General features: G+C 40.8%; 1 protein-coding gene across 1 annotated transcript; it reads right to left on the reverse strand.

The window, feature by feature from the left end:
- Nucleotides 1–9534: 9534 nt before the first annotated feature.
- LOC144026248 (uncharacterized) lies at nt 9535–22173 on the reverse strand. Its single transcript, XM_077532866.1, has 6 exons — nt 21361–22173; nt 15203–15351; nt 13015–13083; nt 10778–10829; nt 10419–10455; nt 9535–10319 (listed from the first exon to the last, which is right to left on the reverse strand). The coding sequence occupies exons 1-6, from the start codon at nt 21872–21874 to the stop codon at nt 10277–10279; spliced, it is 864 nt and encodes a 287-aa protein (XP_077388992.1). The 5' UTR covers nt 21875–22173; the 3' UTR covers nt 9535–10276.
- Between the last annotated feature and the right edge of the window lie 272 nt (nt 22174–22445).

The following is a 22445-nucleotide window of genomic DNA, read 5'->3' on the forward strand; positions in this document are numbered from 1 at the left end:
CAGTATTTAATCATTCTATGTAAAGGATACAGAATATATGACTGTACGTACTGTTTTATTGAATGTCGATATGTTTGGGTTCAGTCAGTCACTTATAGTTTAGGATTAACGCACTGAAAGCGGCAGATAGAAAAAGCTGTGTTTCAATAGTTAGCTGCAAGAGTGTAGTGTTAAAATACTCAATGTAATATTCTTTGTTTTGTGTTTCGTTTGTTAACTTAATGAAACATCTTTTTAAATTAATTGTTCACTAATTGTATCTGCCAAACTGCTGCTTCCAGTGAAGTGAATTATTACTGCTACCATACAATGTATCGTATGCATGTGCTCGCAAGTTTAAAAAATAAATAAATAATCATATAGGCTCTCTCAAAAGGTATCTCGGAAAACTCATTGTGTCACTAAATGTGTCACTGTAAATTGCTTAAACGACACAAACAGCCTCTCACATCTGACACCCGTTCACTAATTACAGCAATAGCTCACACTGGTAGCAGAACAGACCCGCATGAACAGCATGATGTAGAATGGTCCGTGTACCTTTAGTTCATTCTATTTCCGTTTTTGAATCCGAAATCTAAAAACCAAAAAATGGGGCATTTTTCGTTTTTTTAATATTTGGAGCTACTTTAAAAAAAGGAAAACAAGAGCCGTTCTACATGAAAATACAGCCATGAAATTGACTTTTATGTTATTTTTTTTTGTATTCCCAGATAAACACGAAGAAGCAAATCTATGCTAATCCAAAATGCAAAGATTGAGGGATATTTTAATTAACGATATTATTACAAGGTCAACCGGAAATAGCATACCCGGAAGCAATATTTATTTTCGCCCGTCTTTTAACTTGAACGCTTATGGAAGCAGTTTCGGTCAATGCTGTCTGTCAGTAGTTTGAATTGTGGGCGACATGGTGTCTCTCGAGCCAAATAGAAATTTAATAAGAGAAATGGTAGCTCAAAATCTCTTGCACGTGGACATTTCCACTAATTTATTACAATTAAGGGGTACAGCAAGGATGTTCCGCGATGAGTGTGAGGAGATTTTGCGCACATCACAACATTTCCAGGAGTCGATGTGTATCCGACATAAAGTTAGAGGCTGCTATCAACAGGGCAATAAATCAGGTAGGTTTTTTGTTGTTTTTCTTTCTTTCTTTCTTTCTCTTTCTTTCTTTCTTTATGTTTTATGGGATTTACAAAGGTGGGTAACATTAACATGCTCTTTAGAGTAGTTTTACATAATCTCCATACGTTTTACTTTAATTGAAACACGTGAAGAAGAAATATGTACTGTACTCTTGTCTTCATCCATTGCCAATTCCGAACATCCGGGCATTTCTGATAATTACGCAATGCAAACGCTTTTATAAGGCGTAAACAAACTGCCAGGCAGATTCTTATGGTCGACAAACGACATTTCATTGTCTGTGGAAATCAAATTAATCCCCACAAATCTAACTACAATGATCCAAAATCCAATGCTTTTCAATAAGTGGAGAAAGTCACCGCATTTTTTTTTTAAATATATTTTTACTTTGTGACATCAGTTGGATTTGTCCAGTATTACAGTATACTCTTCCCACCTCTGTTCAATTTTTGTATTTTATATTTCATGTAGACCAGATCACCAATTCCGGTCCTTGAGGTCCGGAGTCCTGCTGGCTTCAGATGTTTCCGCCCACTAGCTGAACAGATTAACATAATCAGCTCATCAGTATGCCTCATTACGATCCTGATCTTTGGGATCAGGTGTGTTGGTAGGCAGAAACATCTAAAACCTGCAGGACTCTGGACCTCGAGGTGAACCCTGATGTAGACCATAGGCCTTCATATCATAACCTATGCTTATTCATCAGACAGGGGCAACATAGGCCGTAAGATGATGACTGGGTACCTGTCTGCAATGGGAGTGGTTGCTAGTGAACGTCGGGTGGGGAAGATTTTGAGAACAACTCACTGTCCCTATCATAACATGTGCAAACGTGTAAGTGCAAAGCTATTAAACATGGCTATATTCTCTCTCCCTGTTGGGGCTCTGGTTCCGTCCACTTTTAATGTGTAGAAAGATTCACCAACTTCTTTCACTATGTGCTCTCTTGCTAAAGCACTCATCACATCTATTAAGTCATTTTGAATGGCATGACTCATGTATGTTGTATTACCAGAAATAGTTTTCGCTATCCTTGCTAATTCAGTGTCTTTCCTTAACGAAAACTCAAAAAGAGACAAAAATAGTCCACATCCATCCTCATTCATGTCAGTGTATGCATCATGGGCACCTCTAAACGTCAGCTGGTTCACAGCAAGAAACTCCAAAACATCAATAATTGCAGACATATCTGCTGCGCTGCAGTTGTTCTGTGTTAATCAATGTTGAGATTTCCTTACTAGCTGAGATAGGCTCCGGCACCCCCCGCGACCCTTGTGAGGAATAAGCGGTCAAGAAAATTAACATTCTCTTCTTTTGCCATCCATCCATCCATCTTCTGAACAGCTTGCTCCTCACAAGGGTAGCGGGGGGTCTCAATCTCAGCTGGCTCTGGGCAGTAGGCGGGGTACACCCTGGACTGGTTGCCAGCCAATCGCAGTAAATTGCAGGGGTCAGACACATGATGGTAGTACTGTACATAGTCCTCAAGTCCTTCTTCTGAAGACAGCTCACCAGTGATGGGACATCGTCCTAGGAATGCCGTGGAAGTAATCATTTGAAAACTTGCACAGATTTATAGGAATATTGTTGAATACAGTCATCGTCAGTCCGTCATTTTTTCAAGCTGAACAAAACTAAAATTGTCAGGTTTGATTTAACCAGGCTTCGGTTACCACTTTGTCACCGCTAATTTACAGACCGAGGTGGACATTCCATCAGTCTGTCAATTGTCAACAATTTTGAGACGTATCGAAAAAGAAGTATTTAGCAAAAGTGTCATGGAAACACTTTTTGCGCATTAGTAGTCATGTGACCCCCTCCCGGTCACGGAGGAAAGGACTGTAACACGTTGTTTATGTGCATGTTTATTAAACTTGCAATTACTATTTGTTTTGAGAATTATTAACTTCGGTTTTGTATGTTAGCTTTTTACATGCTGAAGTGATTTGTATCGGCTACTGCACGTCATAAGTGCAAAAGAGAGAGAGGTGTAATCGAGCGAGCCTCCTTCGAGAAGTTGAAGGAGAGGAAAGCTTGAAATCCAGTGCTGCCATATTTGGTTAATTTCGCAGGGAGGATGCCAGAAAACATCAGAAACTTTTAACAATTTGTAACCCGCCTTTTACCCAGCCTCTGCGTGGGAACAGCAACATTTTACGATTACAGGAAGTAGGAAGTACGGTGCCACTCGCTTTCGTGTCAGAACTGCTTGCCTACTGCCGAGGGGCACGCACAACAACGCCAACACTAAATGCCCGAAACTGCCCGATGAGGGGTGAGTGTTTTTAAAGTAACATAACTACACCGGGCGTCAGTCTACCGTAAACATCATGAGCACCTCCTACAGAACAGCGAGGTCTCGCGAGACGGGACCTTCCGAGAATTGCGCCTCAGAAGCGAAACTCTCTTCAATGGAAACACCGTCAATTCGAAATGGTACTTTATCGAAATAGTACAATATCGCTTTTATTTTTGCGAAAAAGGGTAATGGAAACACACCTTATGACTATTACAATTATACTATTACTACTACTACCTTGGACAAATGATTAGGTACGCCCGGGATTCTCGTCCCTGTTGTGTTCATAATACTGTATGCTTGCAGCCTCCATCCGCTAGGGGTGGTAGAGTGGAATGTAAGGGGGGAGAAGGAGTGTGTTGGTGAACGAGAGGAGAGAGGAGAAGTAAAGAGAGGCACGAGAGAAAGCGGTTGTCCTTGTGTTTTCATTACGCACCAATATAACAAGTGGCGACGAGGATAAAGGAATTGAAAAGACATGTCACTACTTGGATTACAACCACCTCCTGCGTTCCTGGAGTGCCCGGGCGAACCGACCGTTACGTTTGATGCATGGAAGAAATTGTTTGATAACTACCTGCTGGCGATCGGGGGTTCGGACTTTTCAGCGGACAGAAAACGTGCACTCCTGATCCATTGTTTGGGAAGAGAAGGTCAGAGGATCTACAATACCTTGCCGCTTTCTACTGACACTTACGATGGATCCGTGCTGGCTTTACGGATCTTCTTCACGCCGAGAGTCAATGTTGTTGCTGAGAGGTACCGTTTTCGGCAGCGTGCTCAGGCGGTGGGTGAGTCAATTGACCACTATTTGGCAGCGCTACGGGAGCTCGCCAGGACATGTGATTTTGGCGCTTTTGAGAATGAAATGCTACGTGATCAAATAGTTGAGAAGACTTGCATGCCCCGTATCCGTGAAAGACTTCTATCTGAACTTGACCTGACACTGGATAAGGCTGTAACTTTGGTCAGAACAATGGAGACAGCCGTTGCTGATGCAAAGACATTTATGGACACTGAAGCGAGCCATGTAAATGCAATATATGAGCACCAAGGGGCAACGTGTAACAGGGCGTTTGGGTCTGAGGCCAGCAGGAAGAAAAAAGAGAACAAGCAAAGTGGAGCCAGTCGGTGTTATAGATGTGGGTCGTTAACTCATTTGGCTAATGACCAGTCTTGCCCTGCAAAGATTTCCAAATGTAACACATGCGGTAAAGTAGGTCATTTTGCTCGGGTTTGCCGATCTACTGCATCAGTGAATGAAGTGGACCTTCCAGAAGTGCAGGTGCTGTGTGTTGCCAAGAAAAAAACTATTAAGGGGAGACTTGTGGGAAATTTCACCCTTGCCACGGGAAAACATCAGATCTGTAACAGTGATATGCTAGTCGACACTGGCTCTGGTGCTTCAATAATTCCAAAACAGATGTACATGGAGCACTTCAAGAAGAGCAAGCTTGGCCCACCTACAGTACGGTTGCTGACATACTCAAAACATAAACTACCAGTGCTTGGCCGCCTCGAGGCTACAGTTACTTACCGGAATAGGAGTGCCACAGGATTTTTCAATGTTGTTGAATCCGGCACGCCCTTGATTGGGCTGGACTTGTGTGAAGCTCTTGACATTGAAATTAAAGGGGGGCGGTTGGTGGAACTGTCGCCTGACCCTGATGTGGCTTGTGCATTGATCTCTCAATCTGACCCTGTACACTCATCCATGAGTTGTAAGGTGGGAAAAGGACTTGGACTTGCTAAGAATTTTGTACATAAAGTGCAAATCCGCCCAGAGGTGAAACCTGTCCAACAAAAGCTTCGTCGATTACCTCTTGCAGTTCGTGAGGCTGTCACCAAGGAACTGGCTGAGCTCGAGGAGCAAGGGGTCATTGAGAAGATTGACTCATCTGAATGGGTGTCCCCCATTGTTGTTACTCGGAGGAGAAATGGAAAGATCCGCATGTGTGTGGATATGAGGGAACCAAATAAGGCAATTGTGCCTGACAGCCACCCTTTACCATTGATTGAGGACTTGTTGTCAGAATTACGTGGTTCTAAGATGTTTTCCACCCTAGACCTGAAGAGTGCTTACCATCAGCTTGAGCTGCACAAAGACAGTAGGGGGCTGGCTGCTTTCATCACACACGAGGGCCTGTACCAGTATTGCCGTGTACCATATGGACTGAGTTCTGCTCCTGCTACATTCCAGAAAATGATGAAGGAAATTCTTCGTGGACTACAGGGTGTGCAGTGCTACTTGGACGATGTCATTGTCTATGGATCGTCGCAGGCTGCTCATGACACCAACCTCCAAGCTGTTCTACACCGCATTCAGGAGGCGGGTTTGAAACTGAATATGGAAAAATGCCTGTTCCGGCAGACTACTCTTGACTTCTTAGGATTCAGACTATCGCCTGTCGGCTTGGAGCCGAATGACTCCCATGTCACGGCAATACTGAATGCTCCTGCGCCTGCCGATGCAGCTTCTTTGCGTTCATTTCTAGGCTTAAGTGCGTGGTATAGCAAGTTTATGCCCAACTATGCAAGTGTGGTGGAACCAATGAGGACCTTACTGCGAAAGAACTCTGAATTTAAATGGACGGATGCAGCTCAAGTGAGTTTTGACCAAGTGAAAAGCATTATTGCTGCCGGCCCAGCGTTGGCGCTGTTTGATCCGAATAAAAGCACAGTGGTCTCGACCGATGCTTCAGATTATGGACTTGGCGCTGTCCTGACACAAATAAATGATGCTGGTATGGAAGAAACTGTTGCTTTTGCCTCTCGCAGCCTAAGTGATGCTGAAAAGAAATACTCAATTGTGGAGAAGGAAGCTCTGGCATGCGTTTGGGCTGCTGAAAAGTGGAGGGTCTGGCTCTGGGGGAGGAGGTTCCTGTTGCGCACAGACCACCAGGCGCTGACTACACTCCTGACGTCTAAAGGAAATAACCGGGCTGGCCTTCGCATAGCCAGGTGGTCTGCTCGTCTCATGGAGTTTGACTATGACGTCCAGTACAGACCCGGCTCACAAAATGATGTTGCTGATTGCTTATCCAGGCTGCCTCTCCCTGATACTGGACTGGACCGCGCAGAGGCTGTGGAGACAGTTGCAGCACTGATGTCTGCTGCTGAAGCAGTCTCTAGGGATGACTTCAGGGTTGCATGTCACTCCTGCCCTGTACTTTCTAAGCTTGGGGCGCAACTCCTAAAGCCATGGCCTGGAAAGATGACTGCTGTGGACCCTGACTTGCGTCCATATTACATGATACGTGATGAATTGTCATTACTGGATGACTGTATTGTCAGGGGTTCTTACCGCCTTGTGGTTCCTGATTCCTTGCGAAGGCGACTAATTGACATAGCCCACGAGACTCACCAGGGCATTGTCCGCACGAAACAAAGGCTAAGAGAACTATACTGGTGGCCTGGGATGGACGGACAGGTGGAAGCATTCATTAAGGGGTGTGACACTTGTCTTCAGAATGATAAGTCAGCTGTGACCCACAATACACCCCTGACGCCTGTTCCACTGCCTTCAGCTGCTTGGGAGAAGGTCGCCATTGACATCGTTGGCCCCTTCGAGAGGGGGCCGAGAGACTGCAGGTTTGCAATTACACTGGTGGACTACCACAGTAAATGGCCAGAAGTTGCTTTTGCTGCGCGTGTCGATACTGCTACAATTATCCAGTTCCTGTCTACAGTTTTTTCACGGGAGGGGAATGTGAAAGAGATTGTGAGCGACAATGGTCCACAATTCACCTCTGCTGAGTTCAACAACTTCCTCAAACAGAGAGACATTGAACATCTGAGGACATCAGTCTACTACCCTCGTGCTAATGGGGAAGTTGAACGATTCAACAGGGTGTTGAAAGATTGCCTGCAGACTGCTTCGATACAAGGTATACCTTGGAAATCTTTCTTACGATCATTCCTTATGGATTACAGAGCAACTCCTCATGCAACTACTGGAGTCAGCCCCTCATATCTACTTCATGGGAGACACATGAGAACAAAACTCCAGATAATGGATGTCCATCCCTTCACAATGCAGGAAAATGTCATGAGGAAAAGGGTGAAACACCAGCAAGACAAGATGAAAAAGTACACAGACATGAGGAGAGGTGCAAAACAACAACACTTCCACCCTGGAGATCAGGTGAGAGTCAGAAAGCCATGGAAAGTTAAAAAAGGAGAACAAAAGTTCACTGAACCTCGGGTGGTGATGAGGAAAAAAGGTCCTCACACATATCTGCTGGATGATGGAAGGACCTGGAATGCATCACACCTATCTGCACTACCAACGTGGGACGTTGAACTAGACATGGACAGGGAAGCGCAGAATTCATATTCGGAAACTGATGCTCGTATAGAAGCTGATGAACAATGCAGGTCTTCAAGGGATAGGCGTCCGCCTGCCTGGACCAAGGACTATGTTATGACCTGAAGAAGTTATGTCCATGTTGGGAAAAATAAATAAATAAATGTACACACTGTTACTGTTGCTATGATGCGTGCTGTTGGTTTTCTATGTTATGTTGACACTAGATGTTACTCTGATATACAGTATTGAAAATGTTTGAGGAAGTAGTTAGCTTTATTGGAAGAGAGGAAGATGTTGTGTTCATAATACTGTATGCTTGCAGCCTCCATCCGCTAGGGGTGGTAGAGTGGAATGTAAGGGGGGAGAAGGAGTGTGTTGGTGAACGAGAGGAGAGAGGAGAAGTAAAGAGAGGCACGAGAGAAAGCGGTTGTCCTTGTGTTTTCATTACGCACCAATATAACAGTCCCCTCGCCCAATTTATTAGGTACACCTGGGATTCAAGCACCACCAGCCACTCAGCGCGGCGGCCATCTTCGGCACTTGATTAGGTTACGCCTGGGATTCTCGCGCGACTGCCCACAAAGAGCGGCGGCCATCTTGGCCAATTGATTTAGTTTTTTTAGTTTTGTGTTGTGTTTCTGTTAAGCAATTTATTTGCTGCTTATCTCTGCACTCTTTAGTTGTGACCACCAAGGGGAACAAAAACTTTTTCCCTGCTTCCGTGAGGGGCAGGACTTAAATTAGCGTAATGACAGTACTTTTTCTGTAAAGAGCAAAGTCTTGGCTTTTCGACAACGTTGGAATTTTTCAGAGAGCACAAACAGTGTCTGAGTTATGGTAATTCAAAATGCACCTATACGCTTTGTGACAAAGCCTTCTCCATTAGTACAGGGGGAATTTTTAGACTACAGAGTGAAGGATTCAAATTAGCTTTTGGCATTTTTCCTGATTAATTGTGTCCCGGGACAGCTGTTAAAAAAAAAGAAAAAAAAAAAAAAAAAAAAAAAAAGAGCACAATTCTGGGAGAAACATGACAGGTGGCAACTCTATCTCAAATTGTATGGAAAAAAAAGTGATGAATCAACAATGTTGTTGTTGTAACATACTAGTGCTCGTAGCTAGCACAGTCGGGGAACTAGCTAACTTGGTTTAAAAAATAACCCTAGATTCTTCACCTTGAGTTCACAAATGATAAATGCACATAGCAACCTATAAAAGCCGAAAGTACAGAGACACAAGCATGTCCGTGTTTTGGGATCGAGCTATCCTACCTCAGAGCATTCTGTACATGATGTTGCCATGCAGTCCGGTCTGGGCAATAACATTGGCAAATGTTTGTAATCCAATCGATTCCACTCATCAAACGTTTCAAGGAGTACCTCTGCAAGGAGTGTTGAGCTATATCTTCCGCATACGTCTTGCTTAAACAGCTGGTTGTTGTGTGTTCACTTCTCCGCCTGGGAGACCATGTGTGGCTTACATGATGTAAGCTTGTGTGTGTGTGCGTCTTGCTTAAATAAGTAACGTTAGAGGAAGCCGGGGGTGAATTCATCAATAACAAAAGAACATTCAATAATTGAAACAGCTGAGTCCACTGGAAAGTTGACCCACCATGAGAGACCCACTTGCGATCCTGTGACGTCAGTGAATACTATCTGGAGGAGTCAGTGTCACCAGACAAAAACCTCACCGCAGGTCACTGTTCACCACATCACCATATATTTTAGTGCTCCAAATAGTCAATAGAACACCAGTGAAAATGTACCCTCTTTTTATTCCAACAATTCGAGTGGCACATACTATTGAATATTTCTCAACAGCTTGGCTTTGTTTGATCAATTAACAAATAACACAAATATATTAAGGTCTTATTCTCACAATTTACAGTGCTCAGGATAAATGAGTACACCGCAACACGGTTGTAAGAACACCTTTAGTTTCCTTTCAGAATCAAGATTTTCTATGGAATACTATACTACAAAATACACCCACGTGTGGGCCATTTATTGTCAACAAGATTTGTTTATTAGTACACACAAAAAAAGTAGTTTTAACAAATTTATTAAAGAAAATTTTTGCACAAATAATTAGGGAAAAAGAATTGTTAATTCCAGACCAAGCAGACATGTTGCTATCCATAAAATGGATGTCATAGAAAATACAAGATGTAGTAGTTGTTGTGTTGATGCGTTAATTTTTTTTACATTTATTATTTATTATTTATTGCGTTAATTTTGTAATCTATACATTCTGTTATCAACCTTATTTTCATGTTGTGAGTTAAACTAAGCACATATTCTACAGAAAACATTTTGCCAATTTTGAAAATTGTTCATATGTTCATTGTGATATTGACTAAAATCTTTCAATTGTTCAAAGCAGGTGTACTCATATATGCTGAGCACTGTATATTAAGTCACCAGTGAGATTCCCAAGTGACCAAAAAAGAACAACAACAAAAAAAAGGCAATCATCAGTGAAGGTGAGTCATTCGATTGGCCACACGAGGGCAGCCCTCAGTTGTTGTCATCCTCCTCCTCAAAGACATCAGCAACAGTCCTATGTATTGAGACAAGGAAATTAGATTCCATACAATGATTAATAAGATTTGGAAATTAGTTAATCACGTGTTAATCTTAATATACTGAAATGACTCACTTGTAGATTGAACCAGTCACTTTGTCAAGGAACCCCCCTGGAGGAATCAGAATTGTTTGTATCATCATTAAAACCACATCGCTGTTCTTCTAAAGGCTGATATTATATCGATGGTATCATAAAACACTACATCAATATTTGTTTCAATGATTTGCGGAATTACAGAAAAAAATATTCTAGACCACCAAAAACCATGTCACTGTAATGCAACAGGTGATGTCATCTGTTGCGTTGTATTCAATGTACTGTATCTGGCAAACATTCAAGCATTTAAAGATTCTCTTATATAATCAGAGTGACCAAAAGCAACATTAATCTACACTTTCTTGAGAAATTTGGTCAGTTTAATAGTCACTTACCGGGTTGGCAGAGAGTTTGACATGCGGGACATACATGGCAGAAACTGCACATCTGCGAAAAGAATGACCAAAATCAACAGTCAACTCACTCACAATGTGTTGGACTGACACTTAAGATGTCTGCCTCTTATCCTTGTAATTATATAGATGACAATAGCAGTACTTAATCTCACAAATCTAGTTTGTGCCAAACAAGTATTCGTGACAAAAGGTCTACCTCATGAGCGTTAGAGTGGTGTAGAATGTGTCAGCCGGCAGTAATTGCCTAGATGTGAAGCATTACAGCAAAGTTAATCAAATAATCTACCAACTTTCATCCGAAGTTCCCGCCCTTTAAGTTATTCTCTTTTATGATCAGTTTGTGAAGAAACCACTGAACCATCTACCAATTCCAATTTTAACACAATTTAAAAACAGCGCAAGGAGGGAATGAAGCTGAAATGCCTTATATCAAATTAATGGCTTATATCAAATTAAATAAATACATACAAATATAGATAGACAATAAAATTTATCAAAACAAGAGAACAAAATAAATAGAATTAAGAAAAGAAAGAACAGAGCATAAGAGGTACATACAGTAAAAACGGATTTAAGATTTCATTATAAATAGGCAAAAGGGAAATGTAAATAATCAGGAGGATAGGATAGGAGGATACATTTTTCGACGACGTATCCAAGTCATTCCAAAATTTAGGACCTCGGAATGCAATATTGTTCTGGTGGCGAGGTATTCAACATTAGGAAAAATGAGAATTACAACCATTCCTAGTCGAATACTGGTGAAAACCAGAAGAAAAGGCGACCTTTGAAAAATAACAGGGAGATGGTGCCTGTTGCAGACGTGAAAGTAAAATGCCAGGTTCAGTAAAACCCCGCCTCTTCCTGTATAATTGCCACGCCCCCGGCGAGCCGACTGCAGTCTGCTGTTGTAGCGCTGCGTTTGAGCAGTCCTCTGAGCAAGCACAATAACCACTATACTATTCGTTCAGTTAGGTCTAACAGTGCAAATGTATAACTTGTAGTTCATACAGGTATCAGCCAGTACTGATTTTAAGACTTTGGCATTGCAAATGTGAAGGATAATTGATTGTTTTGAATTCATTTGGACAGAATCTTTACTGATAAAGGCTACTTTTGTTACTATCCCATGGAGCGGGCGTGCGTTTAGTCCGCAGAGGCGGTGCAGGTGGTTTCTGCACTTTATGATGTCATAAAGTGAGCACTCGCTCGTTTTCTTAGGTTGGAAAGGGCTGGTGCTTGGAGAGCAGAATAACCTAGCATTTAACATGGCTAAAAGCTCCAAAAAGTTGATTTTTCATGTTGCTGTCCCTTTAAATAAAACAAGAAAAAAATACATTACATACATACATACATACAATATAGATTTCAAGCTGCAAATAAATGATGATAAAGCAAATAGTGACCTGAGACATTCACAGACTGTATAGCTCGTGTTTTTAAGACTGTTGACATAATTTCCTGTTGTTTTCAAACTCTTTTTGCAATGCATTTGATGAGAGCTTGGACTTGCATGCAAAGCCCGTGTTCGCCATTTGTTTACCTGTTAAGTAGCATGTCCTGAATCAACTTTAATGGTTTAATAATTATACTTTTGCCAAAACACGTCATAGTCCAAAAAAAATAAAAAATTTAATATGATAATAACCCTCAGGATCCCTCACTGTACACACTTGCCAACGGCAGAACCCAGGATGCTTTCTTCCACCCGATTTTGGTAACCTTTTACATCTATTAGTGATTCGTCGTAGCAGCTAGCTAGCTAGTGGTAAGAGTGTTAGCAAACTCCCTTCAATAGAGAAAAGGCATCGATACACTACCTAGCTGAGCGTTCTTGATTGATTGTTTTACTTTAATTTAATGCTCGTTAGTTGGCTAGACATTCCCATAAACACGCAAACATTTCGGATGTCGCTCTTGCACACAACACTGTGCACCACCCACACACTTACGTATTACGTAAAACACGTTGCCATTCTCACACTCCTGTGCTCACACGAATTCGACAATTCTGATTCGGCATTCATTTGTAGTTTGCATTTCGTGTAGGAAAATGCTTTCGTGAATGATATGAGGAAGTGCTGCCGAATTGTCATTTGATTATTTCCACTCTACTTGTATTATTATTGCCATTTTCAAGGCTTTTGTATTTACCGTAAAATAAATAATAACAATACTGAGGACATGCTGATTATAAGCTTTCCAAAGTGTCTCACCTTGCAGTCATCACAGTGTTCCGACTTGTCTCCTTCTTCACAAGGACATTTATCACAGCTGTCACAGTGCTGAAAAGAGATCACGTGCCAAAAGTGTCACATATCATATAACAGAACCTATAGAGTTTTAAAGTGGATACATTTGCAGTAAGGTAGTCCTCTAGTTACGAACATCCGACTCAGGAACATTCACAGATACGAACAAGAGCTGAATGATGTCCCTAAAAGCTGTATTTTATTGAAGTTCATATTTAAGTGTGCGCCACATCATACATTACAGTACAGTATTGCACTGTAGTGCCCCTCTCTGCCACAACCCCACCGAGAAACACCGCGCCATTTGCGCATTTCAACTACCTCTGTGTTTGGCGATGAACGGCACAGGTTGGAGCCACGGCCAGTGGCCACTAAGGATGCAGCAATTAACCGGTTTTACGATTAGCCGTGGTTTTTAAACGACAGGATTATCTAACCGCAGCCGTTCAACAACACCTGTTATTTCCGCTCACAACAGCTCTTCTGTTTCCACACGGTCCATTTAGCGGATGCACAACAACACAGGGCTCACCTTTGAACGCATGGGTAGAGTTGCGTACCGGACAGATGTTTTTTTTTTTTTTTTTTTTTTTTAAGAAGAAGAAGAAAGAAAAAGACGGTACATAGGCTCTTTCTTCTTGAAAAAAAACAAAACAAAATATCTGTCCGGTACGCAACTCTCCCCATGCATTCAAAGGTTAGCTTTGTGTTGTTGCGCGCCCGCTAAATGGACCGTGTGCAAACAGAAGACCAGTCACTTGTTTTAACATAGTGCCCATGCTCTCGTTTACAGCGTCAGGCAAAATGATCTGACACAATGGTAGGTTGAATAAAAGACCAATAAAGTAAAGAAACAAAAAAAGGTACATATAATGCCTTTTTTTTTTTTTCATATAATGCCTTTTTGTTTCTATATAGTGTCATTATTTTTTGTTTCTTTTTCACCTGATGCCATGAATTGGCTGGTGAACATCGTGCTTTCATTGTGGAAACGTTTATCAAAACAAACAAATCTGTAACTGCAACACAACGAGCGTTCCGTTTGCACTTCAAACTTGGTAGACATGATCCCGCACCAGCTCGTAACCCCATCTTGTTATGGGTTACCAGCTTCAGAGCTACTGGATCTGCATTGAAACAAAAACGATAGCGTGTAGTCAATAACGGATCCCATTTGACTGATTCCATTTTCAAATCCTAATGAAACAGGATGGCATTATATGTACTTTTCAAAAATAAAAACACTTTGTTTCTTTACGTTGTCTTTTATTAAACCTACAAATGTGTCAGATCATTTTGCCTGACCCTGTATGATATACATAGTCTGTCTAATCTTCTGTATTTGTTTTAAAAGGCAGCAACTTTATAAAAATATCTATATTTCAGTTATTCATTGTTGTTAAAAATATACATTTCCAAAGAATGCTGATGTGATTTCATGCACTTAACATTGGCGCCACACTGTGAGTACTGTAGTAGCAAAATGTGCAATATCTCTTCAGCTTCAAAATCACTTGAATCTGACCCGGCAGTTGCCATCTTGACTCGTCATCCGCGCCAATCACATTCATGTGCACTTCAGGGACAATCTGAAAACATAGCTTCCTAAGACTGTTACACCCAATACGTATGCCTTACTTCAGCAACTTCACATGAACTCAACTCAATAACTCCACCACCATCTATGTACAGTAAGCATATTTTTTTTTGTTTTAATTGCATTTGTACTGTGTAAAAATTTAATTTACTGTATTGTGAGGAAAAGTGGTTCAGATAATGGATGGATAGTGGATGATGTAATTTAATGTATGTTTTATGTACTGTATAGAAGGTATACATGATATATAATTGATTTTTTTGATTCATTTTTTTACAAATATTTATTTTATTCAAAAAGATTGATAAAATTCGATTTTTTTTTACACAAAATGTAATGTGATTCGATTTACAAACAAATTTGACTTACAAACGTCTCGGAACCCATTGTGTTCGTAAATTGAGGATTGCCTGTACAAGTAATGCAAATGAGATGGAAATGTTGACATTTTAGTGGAAATTTGATTTTGAAGTCATTGTTATTCATTGTCAACTGCTTTTTTAAAATGTTGCCACATGATTCGTTCATTGATGTAGTAGTCTGTGGCGGACTTGCCTCACAGAATTCGCAGTATGCACAGACAGAGCCCTTGTGATATTTTCCATCATCATCGTCGTCATCATCGTCGTCATCATCATCGTCATCATCATCTTTGTTGTCGTCATCATCGTCATCGTCGTCGTCATCATCGTCGTCATCGTCATCTGTAAATATGGTCATCATACACAATCTAAAGTGATCAACAAACATAAGCTCCCTTATGCTTACACTACACATAAAATATATCGCATTAAAGTTGAAAGCGTACGTCCATGGCAATATTGTAAGGCGTATTGCATTATAATTGTCTGATAAAAGTGGTTCCGATTATATGTAGAGCTGTTAAAAGTAATTGAGTAATTGACAAGTAATTGATTATCAATTAAGCAACTATTTTAATAATCGAGCAATCATTTGGAGACTTAATTAATTTAATATTTTCCAACTCCTCTGATTTCAGCATATTAACAATAATTGTTCACTGATTTCCATAGTCTTTTCATGAAAGAAGAATGATTATGTTCTGTGCATGATCAAAATAAGACATGTGCAAACATCTGTTTTTACTTTGACTGAAATGGTAACACAGTACAACAATCTCCCCTTTTCTTTTTAAATCACTACAAATACAAAGTACGAAATAACCACCAATCACTGGTTAATAAACAGTAATCAAGGGGGAAAAAAGTTTTTGTAATATAACTCAAAATTAAGAGGAATCTGATTAGTTGATTAATCGATTGAATAATCGATTTAATTAAAGGCCCAGTCTGCTGGTTTCACTCAGGAAAATGCACTTTTTAAATACAGGATTTAAACAAACAAACTACTTCTCAATTTATAGATATGGGCTTTTCATAACGTGCCGGGTTGATTTTGTCCTAAACCCCCACACCCCCAGCCTGTATTTTGCCATTTTGCGTTTTGTTTTGTAAACAGCGGACATTTCTGTGGAAAGACAGTGTTTACACCCCTCCAGCCAATTCTAGAGCGGGGGGTGGTGTGTCGCAAACGGAGCCGGGCGAATTTGCCGGCTGTGTGACGTCACTCCCGCGGCAATTTGAAAGCACGCACGTATTTTTATTTTTATTTTTTGTCACTCACTCACTCACTCACTCACCGAAGCTTGTGTGAATACAAAATATACAAAATACAGCCTGGGGGCTGAGGACAAAATCACCACCACACATTAAGAGAAGCCCACATCTGTAAATTGAGAAGTTGTTTGTTTAAATCCTGTATTTAAAAAGTGCATTTTCCTGAGTGAAACCGGCAGACTGGGCCTTTAATGAAGTCTAAAAATATTCGATAATGACAGCACTAATTATAAGTGTAAATTGTTTGTTTAATTGCCTTTTCTATTTGTGTACTGTATTCATTTTACAGCAGTTGATTCATACATATTGTAAACGCGTAAAAGTGTGTCTATAAGTGAGCTTGTAAACATGCAGCAATGTGATCTTATAGCCATATCTTGTACAGATGCTTTCTTTTTCTTAAAAATTTACAGTACACTTGGTGCTGTATTCCATTTCCAGCGGATATTTTGTACAATGTACACAACTCACCTTGAATTTCCTCAGCGAGTCCCTTGATTGCAATAAGATCCTCGTATGCATGTATTTTAAGAAAACACGATCAAAACTCACATTTTCACAAAAAACATCAGTTCTGTTGAAGCAATATTCAGATGAAACATTTTTACAGGCTGTAATGTGTTGAGTGCTAGAAATATGTTGCTTGTAGTCATGTTTTACATTTGTGTACAATTGGTTTATTGAATGATTTAAAGTAGGTTTAAAGACATATGGACAGTGATGATTGCTCTTTGTAAAACACATGTTCACAGTCAACACAAAACTGCTTTGGCGATAAGAAAGAACAAGAAGAAGAAAAAAGCATCAAACCATTTCATCTCTTGACAAGTTGACATTTAACAGAGCTCTTAAATATTTCTCTCTTTTCCCAAATACTCTCTCCCTGAAGGTTGGGCACCAATTCTTTTCATCAATGCAATAATTAAAGGGAAAACATGCCCTTAAAAATTCAAATTAGTCCACAATCATTTAAAAATTATTACAGTGCCAAACAAACATTTAGAGGTTACAAAGCTGCTGCTTTAAAAATTGCTTAATATTATTATTACACGTTTCCAAAAAAAAAGTTCCCATATGCATTGAAATGTCACAATTTGGTGTTATTTCAGTGCTTGAAAAAAAAGCCTCTTTGTTCAACAGTGGCACAGATGTTCTACAGAGAAAGAAATACTGAAGAAAGAGAGAAACTTATCTCCTGTTGAGCCAGCCAGAATATCATTTAAAGGGTCATAGAATCCAATGTTGAGTCGTAAAAAGTGTAAAATCTCATTTTTAGGTAACTTTTTAAAATTGTTTATTTTTATTTATTTAAAAATCTATGAATTTCCAAAGTGGCCCTCCTGCACCTCCCCTCAAGCTTAAATCTCCCTCTCAGTCTATTGAGTAGCAAATTTCAACCCCCAATCAGTCTCTCTTTCTCTGTAGACTCACATGAACAGGACAAAAACGCAGGAAAATCCAAATTCAAAAAAGAAAAGAAGAAAGGATGTTCCCAGAAGAGGAAGCATTCTTTCCATAGAAACATGATCAAAAGACTAGATGAGAAAATCGGTGACTGTTTTATCCAAAACAGGCTCAGATGTCAAATTGTCTTTTTGTGCTTTCAATCTCTCTCTCTCAAACAATTACTCCTGCAGTCCCCAAGTTCATATCTAGTGTACTGTACGAGGAACTTCAGACAGATGGGCTTCAGGTGGGCCAGTTCAATTCCCCCAAAGTGCTCATAACTCTAAAGTTAAGTAGGGAAAAGAACAAAGTGTAAGAGACAGGAAGGAACATTGGCAAGCTAGAAAGTGGTGGAGGAGGGACTTGGACAAAATGATAGTGAATTCTAAACACAACTGACAGAGATGATCAGGTTGATAGAACTCTTTTGATCTCATGCACTATTTTGTAGCTTACTACTACTACTACTACTACTACCAATACTTATGAGTTGAATTTGATGTAGCTGCTCAGTATTTGGTTTTAGTTTCATCAACTGTCAATTCAAAATTCAAACTCAGGTTAGCTCATCTCACAGAACAGTGAAGTGTGCATGTTCGCCCCATGCTTTGGTAAAAATACGCATGTTGGGTAATTGTTGACTAAAAATTGTACATAGCGAATGTGAATGATTGATTGTCCACACGTGCCTGAGGATGGCCACCAACCAGTCGGTCCTTTGTGTACCCCACCTCTCGTCCAAAGACATTTGGCTGGCATAATCTCCAGATGAATTCACACTTTTTCTTAGCATTTAATCCATCACACTAGTGAACACAGCAAGCACACACACAGGAAAATACACCCACAAAGGAAGCGTTACCAACAAGCAGCGACTAAGGGCTAATAGCTGACAGCAACTAAGAGCTAGCAGAAAAGTCTGTGTCTATTTCTGGCAAATGCTTTGCCCAAACAAGTTGAATCTATCGAATGCTTCTCTGAATAAGTAGATCCAAGGACAAGTTACTCAAGGCGTTTCTCTCTGAAGTAGTCAAAGGGTGCTAATGCTAGCAGACGCCTTGACATGAGTACAAATGTTCCTCCCGAGGACGTACTGATTATGCTGACTTGCACTGATGCTAATTAAGTACACAACAGGCATTATCGTATTACAACAAGTACAACTTGAAAAGGTAAAAAATCAGGATCAGTGTTCTACCAAAGAAACATGCTCTCGCAACCAAATTTGGCAAAACTTTATATAAGACAAAGAAGTTGCTTGGAATTCGATAAACTGCTACACGGCTTAAGTTAGAACTAGCCATCTTCTTTCCTCTTTATGCATCTATCTATCTATCTATCTATCTATCTATCTATCTATCTATCTATCTATCTATCTATCTATCTATCTATCTATCTATCTATCTATTGAACTTGTGAAAATTGAGAGTATGCCCACTTCTCTAGGGACCACGGGTGTATTTCACAAAGCAGGTTTAGTGAGAAATCTGGGTAAAGAAACCCTGAAAAGTGGGAAACTCTGCGTTTTCCGTTTCAGAAAGGGAGGTAACTGAAACCAGAGGATAAGCGGGAACTCTAACCTGTTTCATAAAAAGAGGTCATTTAAGCTCTCGGTCAGTTACCATAGTAACATGGTCCATCAACCTAACCTGGTTGGTAGCAGGTTTGTCACAATGAGCCTCGAGTTTTTCCCTGTCCCCGCCTCCTTTCAGCCGCACACGACAATTCATTTCCTCATTCATTCAGTCTGCTGCGGCAACTTTTTGCGTAAATACGCCTGTAGTCTAGTGATGGGCATTACAGTTCTTTTAGGTGAACTGAATCACTAGAATCAGTTCATTTAAAAGAACCGTTCAAAAGATTTGTTCACCAAATCTTTCTAAATGGATCTTACATCTGACGTCTGACGCTGGCTTCTGATTGGCCGTTCGCGAAGACTGACGGCATGAGCGTGGCTGCTCTCAAATGAACTGAGAAGAGAACGAATCACTTCGAGAAGTGACCCGTTCACTCACGTTCACTGAAAAGATTCGTTCTAAAGAACGAATCGGTCGTGACCGACACAACACTACTGTAGTCTATAGCGTAAAGTCCACTTTTGTCACCAACATGGCATGCCATTTTGACAATGAACATATTGATGAAGGTGCCGCTTTATTGCGCAGGGAATTAAATATTCGTTGCGAGAATGTTATCAGACCGCGCATATCTGGCATTTCCGCACGGTTACCTTTTTGAGAGGTACCGTTTCACATCACAGTCCATCATGTACATGCACAACTTAATGCGTCCTGACATTTGCAACATTACCACGTAGTCATATGCGCTCACATCAGAGCAGTATTGCGCTCCATTTTCTTTTTCTTATACCCATTTGAATGTTTTTATATTTCATCTAAGTGTTTTATATTTCATTATATTAAATCAAGTGCGCTTCTCCCTCACAGGATCTAAATGAAATGAATAAATGAGCTATCATACAACAGGTTTCCGCTGTAATATTGTGATTGCAAAGGACTATACATTGAAATTTACGCATTGACGGAGCAGTAATGTTCTCCCACGTCGCCTTCCTTTATGGTGAGCCGCTGCGGTGTTGCACTTTTTTGTCTCTCTCTCTCTCTCTCTTTTTTAAAAAAAAATAAAGACATGTTCAAATTCGACATATGATCTCATTAAGATTTTCGGTGAAAGGGGAAAAAAATAAAATAAAAAAGCAACACGGAAGCAAAGGGCGGCGCCGTGCCTGGCTTCCCCGTTGCCATGGTGACTCGATGAATCGGGGCTCCATTGAGGCGGTCTATTAACTTTGGGAGTAAGGAAGTCCAGGTGAGACAACGCAGCGGTGATATAACCCTTTGGGATCAGATGGACTGGAACCGAAAACGCAGAGTTTCCTATCTGATGGTATGTCAACTCGTTGTTCAGGGTTAATCTTACAGTTTGTTGAGCCTCCTTTGTGAAATACATCCCACTACACCACTCTATCCATCCATTTACTCTACCATGTACGTGTCCTCATAAAGGTCACAGGTGAGCTGGAGCCTATCCCACCTGACTATCGACAATTCAGAGCTTAAGTCAAAATGGTGGTCAACTCGGTCAAATGACTCTCTCCGTCTATTGAAAAGCATTGGACTTTGGATCCTTGTAATTTGATTTGTTTTGATTTCAAAATGTGATGAAATGTCGCTTGGCTCCAATAACAATCTGCCTGGTTTGTGTGATACAGGCAAAAGCGATACAACACAATGTTTGTTTTCACGGGATAAAAGAAGCATTTGCATTGCGTTGCATTGGGCAAATATCACAAATGTCCAGATTGTCAATAGGCGGGTTACACCTCGGACTGGTTGCCATATGCAGACATTAGACAAACAACAATCCACACTCATATTCACGATGGACAATTTCCAATCTTCAATGAACCTAACATGCATGTGTTTGGAATGTACTAGGAAGATGCCTCATTAAAATGATGTTTAAAAAAAAAAAAAAAGTTATTTAGTTATTTGTTAACTCAGAATTTGTTTATAAAAATAGTGTCAAAAATAGAAATAAATCCAGGACGGAAGTGGTCTGACATAACATGAAAAAGCTATTTTACATGAACATACACATTGAACTGACCTTCATGATCATCATCATCGTCATCGTCGTCATCGTCGTCATCATCATCGTCGTCGTCATCATCATCATCATCGTCGTCGTCATCATCATCGTCGTCGTCGTCATCATCATCGTCGTCATCATCGTCGTCATCGTCATCATCGTCGTCATCATCATCGTCATCGTCGTCATCGTCATCATCATCGTCATCATCATCGTCGTCATCATCATCGTCGTCATCGTCGTCATCATCGTCGTCATCATCATCATCGTCGTCGTCATCATCGTCGTCATCGTCGTCGTCATCATCGTCGTCGTCGTCATCGTCGTCGTCGTCATCATCGTCGTCGTCATCATCATCGTCGTCGTCATCATCTCCATCATCATCATCATCATCGTCGTCGTCATCGGCCATCAGGCCTTGCTCGGAGTGGAATGGCAGATCCTGTGCTTTGGCCACAGGAGCCAGCGGGGTGTGGAAGGAGCAGAGCAGCGCCATCAGCAGCGCGAGAATCAGGCTTCTTAAGGACGCCATGTCCAAAGACAAGACTGGGACAGCTAACACGGAAGGAGTTCGCAACTGTTGTCCAGGCCTGCGAACACACACACACCCTCACAAACTCAAACCTGCTCTCAAGTACCCGCTGCACAGTGAAGAAATGCTCTGAGGGCATCCAATTAACAAGCTCCTGTAAATGGAAAATATTCCAAGATGAGTTCCAGGTACGTGTTCCCAGTTTCCACACAACAGTCCCTGGATTGCAAAAAAGTCCTGGATTTGAATCTCAGTTTTCAGTCAGTACTTTTATGAGAGCCGTCTCTGTGACAGGTCAGTGTTGGCGACACTGGCAAGAGTAGACTGAAAAAGCGTGAGACCAACCCATGGGGTAAGATGATAAGAAAGGACTGGCGGGGGGCTGGTTCAGACTGACTGACAGGGGCAAATGTTGGTGGGCAGGCTTGCATCCATAAGTCGCTCAGGGTAGAGAGACTGGTTAAAAGGAAGCGGGTATAAGGAACAGGTGAAGGTTTCCATGATCATCATCAAATCTACTTTTTCAGGATCAAAGGATCAAAGAGATACATCAATAATCTGAAACTGTGAA

Source organism: Festucalex cinctus, chromosome 1, assembly GCF_051991245.1.
Source record: "Festucalex cinctus isolate MCC-2025b chromosome 1, RoL_Fcin_1.0, whole genome shotgun sequence".
NCBI classification, from domain to species: Eukaryota; Metazoa; Chordata; class Actinopteri; order Syngnathiformes; family Syngnathidae; genus Festucalex; species Festucalex cinctus.

Bases quoted from the DNA above. Each gene is read 5' to 3' on its own strand.
- LOC144026248 (XM_077532866.1), bottom strand. From the start codon at position 21,874: ATGGCGTCCTTAAGAAGCCTGATTCTCGCGCTGCTGATGGCGCTGCTC. The intron at 10,830-13,014 runs GTGAGACACTTT...TTCTTTTCGCAG, and splicing joins AACACTGTGATGACTGCAAG to ATGTGCAGTTTCTGCCATGT. The intron at 10,320-10,418 runs GTGAGTCATTTC...CTCAATACATAG, and splicing joins GTGACTGGTTCAATCTACAA to GACTGTTGCTGATGTCTTTG.